This window comes from Echiichthys vipera, assembly GCF_963691815.1.
Source record: "Echiichthys vipera genome assembly, chromosome: 10".
NCBI lineage: Eukaryota > Metazoa > Chordata > Actinopteri > Perciformes > Trachinidae > Echiichthys > Echiichthys vipera.
Genome location: NC_139835.1, coordinates 26,797,850 through 26,809,037, shown reverse-complemented (window position 1 = coordinate 26,809,037; position 11,188 = coordinate 26,797,850). Strand labels below are relative to the sequence as shown.

Below are 11,188 nucleotides of genomic sequence, written 5' to 3'. Positions count from 1 at the left end.
CATGCATACATACAACACAAACTGTAATAGGATACACATACAGTATGTATTATATATGTAAATAGAGGATAAGATAAATATAATATAATAAATGACTCAATATGACTTTAAGGAAGTTCATCAAATACCCTTTTGTAACAGTCTATAAATCTGTTGCTTTTTAAAATATCTTTCAGGGAAATAGATTTGAGAAGTGACTTAAATTCCACTAAACATAAAGCGTATATATTTAAATAGCTAATGTTATTTCAACGTAAACCTGTAACTAACTTATATATAGATTTCTTGGATCTTGGCAGAGCGTGTTGTCCGGTGTTATTCACGGTGTGATTAGCTCCTAACCTGTCACAACAATCTGTCTTCCAAATCCCGGATTAGCGAGCCCTGTCTGAGACAGCACGATCATCATGTCATCTCCAGCCGGGCTTCAGTACTCCCAGACAGACTTCTTGGCCCGATGGATGCCAAGTAGCACCAGAGCCGGGGTGATCCTCAGCCCCTGTCCAAACTTGGCTGGGTCATTGCGGCACATTTCTGCAGTGGGATCCCCTTCTCTGGAGCCGGACGACTCATTCGCCTCAGATTTCGCCCCTCTGCCCGGCTCCGTGGACAGCAGCTGCTGCCTCGCTGTGGATGGTTTTGCCCGCTCGCCCGGTGGAGAGAGGGCTAGGGCTGGGACTGACAGGCCAGTGGACGGTCTTTCCTCTGTGCCTCTGAGAAATTCAGATGGAGAACATTTGGACAGTTTGGATGAGATGGCAAGCAAATCACAGAATTTGCCCCTAAGGATGAAGCTAGAACAAGTAAGGACTTTATTGCATATCAGATTCTAGTGTCTCCTACAATTGATGTGGTTTCTGCCAAGGCTGGAACCAATGGTAATTTGCACTGTAATGTTATGAGTTCTCTTTATTCACAACCAGAATGCACAATCAGGTTGTTAAATTTACACGCTACAAAGAGTCAGATTTCTACAACATTGATGTCAGAAATACTTAACCATGCCAGCTGAAATTTACAGCTCTCCCCACTATCATGCAATCTGATGAGGTGGACAGGGCTGCTTGACAACTTAAGTGCTGATTTTCCATACCAAAACATATATTGTCATATATTCTATTGATACTGGGATATGATCCTTTAGTTATAGTGGTCCTGAGTTGCAATACTGACCCCTTTTTTAAATTATACACAGATTTAACAGCTCATCCTATTGAACCAAATGGAAATAAGCCTGTAACAACATATTCGTTACAAATGTTAGGGCATCTGTTAATGTCCTAAAGGTGTGAATGTCTGGCACTTTGTGTGGACTTAATCGATAATTATATCACTGCTTCCTGTTTTCTTAATACCCCTATCACCCACGCTTTACCACTCAAGTCTCCCTGCTATTATTAGTATTTCCCCCCTAGGGCTATTTATGTCTAACCTTACTCTCGCCAGATGAATCTCGTTCCGTCTTTCAATGAAATTCATCTGACAAGAGTCAGGTTCATTTATGTAGACAAAGGACTGAAATAGTGAGGGAAGTGTGTTCATGCAAGTCTGTCAGCACCTGTTTAATATGTTAACTTATAAGTGTGTGCAGTGTACAATTGTTTTCGGCAACAACAAATACATTTGCTTCTTGGAAAGTACTAAGTGGGGATTAGTGTCAGTGTGTCAGGTCCAATACAAACTTACCCTAACCCTAAGTTAATGTCAAGCCAAGTGTCTAGTCAAAATGTATTTAAGCCTGATGGAAAACCCAGAGACCATGTTGATAAGAGTGTTATCTACATGGCGGATTCAGTTGTAATATTGTGTGTGTTTGTGCAGTTGAGGAAATGGCAGCAACACATGCAGGAGCAGCTAAAAGCCCATCAGCTGGAGGAACTGTTTCACCTCCAGAAGGAGCAGCAGAGGATGATGGGAATGATGAATGGATCCCAGCAGAGCGCAGGAGGTAAAAAAGAAATAACCGGAATAACTGCAAATGTTATAATTTTCCTTTCAATTGAGATATAAAATATGTTGGTTGGAGAGTGTATGCCCTGGTTCCTCCCACTTAGTCGTAGCTTCTTTGTGAAAAATAATTACTTCATTAAAAATCAAATAAACCTTCTGTTCCTAAGCAGAGTCCCCACGTACCAAGCTACTGCCGCCTGCAAGTGACTGTAATTTATCTCACAGATGACACAGAGAGTTCAGGGCTGTCAGAAGCCGATTGGGAGGACCACTCGCTTCAGGGAGCCGGTGACAGCCCCACGATAAACTACCGTGGGGTCCCACAGGGCTCCATCCGAGGCTTCCGGCAGGGACAAGAGCTCAAGCCTGCACAGACTCAGGAGCGGCTACCAAGCGGTCAAGATTATGAGATGGATGATGAGGTAAAGGGTAAGGAAAATCTTTTTCAAGTTTAAATTGGCAGATTTTTTTTGCATTTTGAGTACAGCAGCTATTACAAGTCTTGACACGATTGTGGCGATAAATCACCTCTACATGTAATCCTAAGAGTGTGTGTTTCATACAGGTACACAGAACTCCAGAGCAGATGATCAGGAACAGAGTGTCGATACTTGCCATTTCCATGAACATGATGACCCGTTAATACCAAGTAATGCCGTGGCTATGACTGAAGACAGCAGAGAAGAAGAAGTCTTCCATGACAGGTAAATCCTTTATGTCAGTTTTGTGTTCAGTGTTGAAATTAGACTCTCAGGAAGAGATAGGCCAGCCATATTGTAGAAACATGCGTGTGTGTGTCTGTGTGTGTGTGTGTGTGTGTGTGTGTGCCCCTCCAGACCTATAAAGCCTGGTATCGGGGGTCAGAAGAAGACTTTTGAGGAGTTGCTGGAGGAGCAGCTGAGGCTGGAGGAGCAGAGGCTGAAGTCTTCCCGGCAACAGCAGGTCAGAGAATATAACTGCTCTCAGTCAGTACTTCAACAGAGTGGACAGTGTTCTTAAAAGCAGGAGAGTTTTGTTAGCAAAGTTCTTAAGTTAATTTGATTAATAGCAGTCTGTGGGTGACACTCCATACTGAATGTGTTATTGAGATCTTTGGCTTTAGAGTTGCTACAGTAGCTAGTTTATTTGCAGCAAACATCCAAATTCACATTGTGTCTTGTCACCTTGACAGAGCCAAGATGGAGCTGGAGCTGTACGAGCCCCTCCCAAGAAGGCCTTCCTGAAACGAGGCGAGGGCCTTTCAAGATTTACCAACATTCGCAATGCCTCGTTATCAAAAACAGAGGTGAAGAAAGACCCCAAACCTCAACTTCAGGCCAGAGTAATCTCCCGCAGCAACTCGGAGCCTTTAGCCATCCTGAAAGGTGGCACAAATGGCGTCCAGCGGCTTCCCGTCCAGCGTAAAACCGCCACACTCAACAAGGAGAACAGACTGAGAAGTCTCAGTTCGCCACCTCAGGACGTCAGAGTTGAGAGTAAGACACCACGGATGAGACTCTTGGGCAGTCATCAAAGACAGAACACAGAAAGACCAGAGTCCACTCAAACTGACCCAGTGGGCAAACAAACCAAACATCAACCGGGGCAAGTAAAAGAGCAGAAAAACAGGAAAGTGTGTGTGTCAGCTCAGGCCCTGAGGAATCCTGGTCACAGCATGCAGCCAAACCCTGTAACCAAACAGGTGGGCATGTTAAAGGGGCCAGAGAAACTTGGACATTATGCTGCTAGAGAGAAAAGTTGTGGTTCATCGGCAGAAGAAAGTACAGGGTCAGAAGGAGGAGACTGCGTTCCACAGGAATCGTTTGAGTTGTCGTTCCAGGAGAAGCTCCAGCGCTGGGATTGTGACCTGCAGTTGGAAAACATGGAGCTTGGAGAGTTTGAGCTGCTGGAGCAAGCTGCCGAGGAGCTGTCCTTCTCGTCCAACTCCTCCTTTGTCATTAAGGTGCTTTATTCAGCTCACTAGTGATTGCACTGTTTTAAATCAGGGATCAGATACTCTCACTTTATCGTTCGTTCTGAATTTATACCGATTCTTCATTTGACACTTTTCTCAGATTGTATGAAATGTTTTGTCAAAGTGCTATATTTTCTCTACCATAGGGATTTCTTTAAATAGCATGTGATGCTCTTTTAAAGCGACCAGAACACATTTCTTTATACAGAGCTTAATAGCATCTTTCAGCTTCCTGTTTTTGGTTTTCTGGCCCACAACTTTCACTTTTTTTAAACACTCACTGCTCATTAGCATAGTTTATGGTTGCAACAGTATTTGCAGCTATCTTCCACTGCCCCTAAATGGCAAAACATCCGTTATTATATAGTTTAAGAAATGACCATAGTTGGGAATGGGAAATGAAGAACTGAAGAGGTTTTTATTCTATTATGACTGTGAAGCCGTGTGATTCCTAAAGACTGTGCTGTGCTTTCAGGTTCTTCAGATGGACCAGCGGCACGGGGGGCTCCACCCGCGGCGGCTCTCCTCCACCCCGATCAAGTCACCGCCCGGAGATGCACATCAGACGTGCAGTAGCGTTGGTAGTAATAATGGTTTGGTATGTAAAAGTGGTCCTACGAGCTCTGATGCATTCGTGGTGAAGACAAGAGAAGCTACGCTCAAGAACAAAGTGAGCATCGAGGATGAGGAGGAGGAACAGGACTGTGGGAGAGAAGACGAGAACTCTGATGTTTCCTCCTGTGGCGCCTCTGAATTTGAAGACCAGGAAGTGGCGGGCAAACCACCTTTGTTTCCCAGCACCCTTTGCTTTCCCACACAGTCTAACCCGCCGTACGACAAGCGGTCGTATCAGGACGAGGACAGTTGCAGGGATTCAGCTTCGGACGTGACGCAAGGTGATGACGGGGAGAGTGACAGCGTCCTCAGCAATGCTGACGAGTCCACTCTGATAGAGTACAAGGACGGGCACCAGGGCAGAGTCGTGTTTGACGACGACGACACGTGGAACGAGCTGGAGGACACTGCAGTCAACACAGCTAACGACAGTAGAGGAGTTAGTCCAGTTTCCAAGGCAACGGCCAATGGAATCTCCCCCAGCGCACGGCCTGTGCTGAGGAAGGTGGCAGTGAACAAAGCCGTGGAGCTGGATAAAGGCAGGGTCATTGGTTCAGCAAATCAGGAGCCAGATCCTCCTCTTCCTCCTGCGTCTCAGCTCATGACGAGGTTGTTCCCCTCGCTGAAGCCAAAGGTCCAGAATGCACCTCTCCCAACTCCTCCTCCTCCTCCCCCTGCTGCTGCTGCTGAGTCCAGAAAGCCAGAGGAGGACACAGGTGAGACAAACACTTGTGTGGTCCTTTAAACATCATAACCTGTATCCCCCCCTTTTTTTTTTTGAAGATAATGTGCAAGGATCAGAACGTAAGGAGTCACAGAAATGACGGAAATATTCGCCGTAGCCCAATTCGACTGCTGGTTTTTCCAACATCCAGATAGAAACAAATTAGAAAAATACATATGATGTACATTTTATGTTATATCTTTTTAACAATTTATATATCACTTTTTTTCCTATAACAAAAGGTGCTTTATTTCAAAATATCACGATATCTGCTCACGTATGTCATCATGAGTTATGTAATCCAGTTGATGTTAATCACATTTATCTGTGTGATAAAAAATGTAAAGTTTGATAATAAAACTAAAAATTGCTACATTCAAATGATATTCCCATTCTGAGAGCTTTGAGTTAATGTGTTTTCACACGTAACTGTGTCACAAAATCTCTTTTCAGGATATCGTTTCCATTGAAAGATGATAAATTATCATCTTGGCCTCATTCCATATCTGTTATCACTTTATAATTTGATTAGTCCAAAGATATGTAAAGTTACTCTAGTGGCTTTTGAAGCCTATACATGCTGTCAGAATATCAAAAAGGAGTAAAGGTCAGATATTAATAAGTCTACATATAAAAAAAGTAAATGAGGTCATTACAAACAAGTCTACGATAAATAAATATTTTCTGTTATTCTTGGTATGATGAAGGCTCTGTAATGATTGGTGTTGTATAAGAAATTTGTCAATCTAAACATATAGATTTATTGTCCTCTTCACATTTGTGCAAGATTAATACTAACATTCATCATAATGGTGTGTGTGTGTGTGTGTGTTGTGTCCTCGTCTCCAGGCCAGCAGGTCCAGTCGACGCAGCTGAGGGAGAGACTGGTCGAGCTGGAGATTGAGATTGAGAGATTTAAGAAGGAGAACGCTGCCCTCTCCAAACTCAGACAGGAGAACGAGAGAAAACAGGAACATCTCAGGTAATATACACACTCACTGTTTACTCTTTCAGTTACCTTCCAAACCAGATTACTATTTAGATTTCCTGTTCCACGCCGTTTTATTCAGTTTCTTTAACCGTGTCCAGATATGTCCTTTCCTCATGTCTACTTTGTTATCGCTTTTGTAGGAAAGAGCGTTTGGAGTTTGAGCAGGTGAAAGCAGAGGAGCTGGCCAAGTTTGAGGAGCACAAGAAAGAGGAGAACAGGAAGTTGCAGAAGGAGCGCAAAGTGTTTGAGAAACACGTGTCGGCCGCCAGAGCCATTCCAGACAAGAAGGAACGAGAGGAAATCCAGGTGAATACACGTGTTAAGTTTTGGCCGTTTTACGCACACATCCCATAAAATGGTTACATAAAAAGTAACTGACCCTGGTGGAACTTTTTATCTGCCCTCGCCCTCCCTTCCAGGTGCTGAAGCAGCAGCTGAGCTCGCTGCAGGACGAGTTGAGAGGGAAAGAGAGTCGCTGGGGCTCCACAAACAGCCGGCTGCGGCAACAGATCGACTCCCTCAGCCAGGAAAACAGTTCTCTCCGGGACGAGGTACCCACCCGACCTCTGACTCTTTACCTCGTTCACACCTGGCATTTAAATACGACCTTTATCGGGACGAGGAGAAATGCATGTTAACGTCAGGTACAATGTGTTTTCTATCTTTATTTTAAATGTTTTAAACATACTTTCTCTTTTGATTTAAGATCCATATGTTGGAAAAGCTCCGCCTCAGTGCCTGGAAGAAAAACACCGTCAGTGCAGAGAAAGAAACAAGAGACGGTCCCAAAATACCTGAGATCAGCGGGTCATCGGTGACTAAAGGAGTGAAATTTGCTGTAAGCATGCTTATACTACCTGTTTTTGGTTATATTCAATGTTGTTACGTCTGTCTGTGCATATCACAGTTTAACTGTATGATCACAAAAACGATACGGTGCTTTGCTCAGACCTTGAAATTTGATTAGTGAGTATAAATCTGTGTGACTAGGACAATGTGGGAGGAACTTTTGTTATCTTTACATATAATGTGAGAGTTAACAACCATGCAAATATGCATCATCACTCTGATTATCTTTTCAACATTGAAATCACAACTTTTCTCTCTTGTGTTTTCAGAGTCCTCTTGACTCCAGAGGAACCAGAAGCAACAGCATCAGTCCTCCACAGAGCAGCACTGCTGCAGCCACTAGAAGGAGCTCCAGGGACCGCAGTCAAGGTGCTCCAGGTACGGTGAAGAGCACATGGGTTTTCCAGTTAGAAACTTCATTAGGGCTCTTTGTTATGAGGATGAAATTGTTGTTACTGTTGAACTCTTTAACCCACAGCTATAATCGATATTTAATTCATCACACACTACTACTTGTATGTAAAAGGTGCTGCGCGTAGTGATGAACAATTAGGAATCCTCCAACCCGTCAGTCGCACTCAGCTCCATGGAGCTTTAGCGTGATTTCAAGCTCATTCGTTTGGTTTTCCAGCCAAATAAGTGACTTGGTTTATTTTCACTGCTCTTAAAGTGACATTTTCAGCCACAGCAGGAAGCTAATCACAGCAGAAAAATCTCTAATAAACCCACTGTCCTCTCAGCACCAAACGGCAAAAAGACAAAGTGAATGACTAGCTGGCGAACGAAGTGGAACATTTGTCAAATCAATCAGTTATTGCAGGTTTAAATTAGTCTGACAAGCCGGTCAGATAGAGGTTTGGTTTAATAAAGTTTGTAGAAAGGCAGAAAAACCCTGAGTCCTGTAAAATGAATCCTACATCCTCAATTTTTCTCCACAATTGAATCAGGCGGCAGTTTCTAAAGGTTGGATGACTGACCCAACGTTTTAAAAGTTATTTTTCTGTCTTGTCTTGATTGTCAGCCGGGATGAAGAGCAGCCTACGGAGGCCATCAGCACCGAGCTCCTTCTTTACCTCCTCACTGCCTGGCAGGAGGATAGAGGAGAGGTCAACACCTGCCAGCAAGAGCCAGGACAAACCACCAAACCAAGAACACTCACACAACTGTTCTCCGGTAAGAGACGCCGTTGGTGCTGTTCTCCCATCTCCGGTGTCACAGTGTCTGACCTTTCTATCCCGTTCAGGGTAATAGGGTATCTGGACATCCGGCTGTCTATCAGGGCTCAGTCACTGTTTAATTATTTGATGTTTTTTTGACGTGTTATAGAAAAGAGACTCTCCGCCAAAAGAACCCGAGTGCAGCGAGGCAGAAGAGCCAGGATCAGCTCAGGAGGTTATCACACACCCTGACGGGAAGGTGAGAAAGTGGAGAGATGTGTCATTTCACCAGAATATGCACGCTGAAATGCATGGGCGTAAAAATAATGACAAAGTGCGTGTGGCGTCCGCGTCGCAGCTTCAGATGATTATAATCAAGTCGGTTGTGATAATAGATAATAGTGTTGCGTTGTGAGTCAGTGCCCCATGAATTTCAGCCGTTCATTTGTCTTTTCTGACTTGTGTTCCTACTGAAGATGTAAACCTTGAGATATAGCTCACCAATGGATAACTTCTTCTTCCAACTGTAGTTGAGCGTACGAAGGATCCACCTGCCACAATTAACAGAAATATTTACTACTCTTGGATATATTGTTGATCAAAAGTGGTTTGTCCGACTTTACAACCAGACAAATGTAAACAGTTAAAGGCAACTACCTAAGACAACAGTAGTTATATCAAAGATTTTAACCAAATGCCACGTGGTGTTAATGTGAAGAAGTTGAGTTGGTGGAGCTGATGGAGCTCTGATGGTTGTGATACTTCCAGGTAGAGACGGTTCTGGCCGGTGGCGATCGCTTAATTGTCTTCCCCAACGGGACCAAAAAGGAGGTTTCAGCCGACGGACTGACGGTCAAAGTCACCTTTTTCAACGGAGACACAAAAGAGGTCACAGCTGACCAGAGAGTGGTGAGACGGACAGCATTCAGATATCAAACATCCTGGGAAGATTATATTGCACTACATAGACTGTATTCTGTGTATTCTGGTGAGGCTGATTATGCACTTTTGTGTACCACGAGAGCTCATAGTTACCCATCTGAGTTTTGGTAACTGCTTGTGCACAGATCTACTACTATGCTGACGCCCAGACGACACACATCACCTACCCAGACGGCATGGAGGTCCTGCACTTCCCCAACAATCAGACCGGTGAGAACACATGATCAGTGAGGGTTATAAAAATGATGTCTATTATTTGATTGTAATTATTGATGCATCAGTGTAAGAAGCATTGTAGTGATGCAGTAAGTAAAGTATAGTTGTGAAGCTTGATCTATAATAATGCATTATTACTTATGACATTTTGTTTTAATGACATGAATCTGCAAAGAAGAGCTCTGATCAAGCCCAAAATATCAGGCGGCATAGATTCTGTCCAAGCCCAACCTGAAGCCTGAACCACGGCAGCAGTTTTGATTTAAAAACCTGTAATTCCTGTTTGTTTTTTTTTATCCAGACAATGATTTGTAAAGGACAGCAGTCAGATATCTAATGTCAGCCGTACATAGCCCACATCAGCGGTTCATTGCCCACACATTTTTTATGACATGAGTCATGAAACACACTTATTATCTGGTGGTTTTATTCTAATCAAGTTGGAAAAATGCATATGCATACTCCTTTAATGAAGTAGTTGATTTCATTTCTACAAGAATAATATTGAAAATTGCAGGTAATGAGTTTTTAGTCGACGATCTGCACATCAGTGACTGAAAACATGGTTAGGATTAAACTGTACTTTACACGAATACACCGTTTCCTTTCTTTTCACTCCAGAAAAACATTTCCCAGACGGCCGTAAGGAAATCACCTTCTCAGACCAAACGGTCAAGAACCTGTTCCCCAACGGCCGGGAGGAGAGCGTGCTGACCGACGGGACCATCATACAAGTCAACCCGTAAGTCAAGAGCTCCGGCTGTTCTCACCGTGTCTCTTGTTACTAATTCAACCAAATCGTCTGGGGTGAGGAAACAATATGTCTTTTTATTTTTTTTAAATGCTCACAATTGTCCAGTTTTGGCACTTCCTGCTAGCAGAGATGAGCAGTAATGAAAAGAACATTTACTCATGCACTGCACATAACGAGTAACCAAAGCGTTGTGACTGAAGTGCCTCCGTCTTGGAAGTTTTATTTTGTATTTTTTGTGTGCATTTCCTGTCTGAGACCGTCATTTTCTATCGATCCACTAATCTACCAAGGATTTGAATATTTCTTCCACGATGACACAAGTTCGATTCTATTTCAAAGACTCATCTCCTTCCACCTTAAATGAACGCTAACTGGGTGTGAATGTGTGCTGCTCCTCTCAGGGACGGCACCAAGGAGATCCTCTTCAACACAGGCCAGAAGGAAATCCACACGGCCGACTACAAGAGGAGGGAGTATCCGGACGGCACCGTGAAGACGGTCTACACCGACGGCCGGCAGGAAACCCGCTACCCCAACGGACGGCTCCGGATTAAAGACAAAGATGGCAACGTCATCGTGGACAACAGGGCGTAGAAACACGCCGTCTCAAAGAAAACTAAACTTTTTTTGAGTCCTTAACAGCTGCTGTAAAATTCAACCAATCAGAGACTTATTTGGTCTCTTCTGCTCCACAGGGAGGTCAGGTGGTTGGGATGTAATTAATACTTGAACATGCCATCGAGGCAACGTTACAGCTGAAAGAGTCAGAGGAAGTCATGCCTTTTTAACAGCATTTTAATATTTTTTTTTATTCATTTACCTCAAGGAAGTACTCGGCGTGAAAAAACTCCATATGGCACCTTTTAATGTTTCAGTGACACAAATATGTCGCGTCTCCAAAAAGGTGTCTGAAATCCCTTCTATAGTCTTGCAAGACAGTCTTTTGTTTGAGCCAGAATACAGATACTGCTGGCCCAAACTCCCTCCACATAAAGCACTCACATTGTTTACATTTTCAGTGAAGGCCTAAGGAAAT

The 11,188-nt window shown here is 43.6% G+C and overlaps 1 protein-coding gene across 1 annotated transcript; it reads left to right on the top strand.

The window, feature by feature from the left end:
* Window positions 1-407: 407 nt before the first annotated feature.
* cpap (centrosome assembly and centriole elongation protein) lies at window positions 408-10,746 on the top strand (the record flags this gene model as incomplete). Its single annotated transcript, XM_083921083.1, has 19 exons — window positions 408-803; window positions 1,822-1,948; window positions 2,121-2,173; window positions 2,277-2,379; window positions 2,516-2,654; window positions 2,787-2,892; window positions 3,122-3,892; window positions 4,380-5,235; window positions 6,093-6,225; window positions 6,375-6,540; window positions 6,654-6,785; window positions 6,941-7,072; window positions 7,353-7,452; window positions 8,105-8,256; window positions 8,410-8,499; window positions 9,009-9,149; window positions 9,308-9,392; window positions 10,020-10,140; window positions 10,554-10,746. 19 exons carry the CDS (start codon window positions 408-410, stop codon window positions 10,744-10,746), a joined length of 3,996 nt encoding a protein of 1,331 aa, XP_083777209.1.
* Window positions 10,747-11,188: the final 442 nt, after the last annotated feature.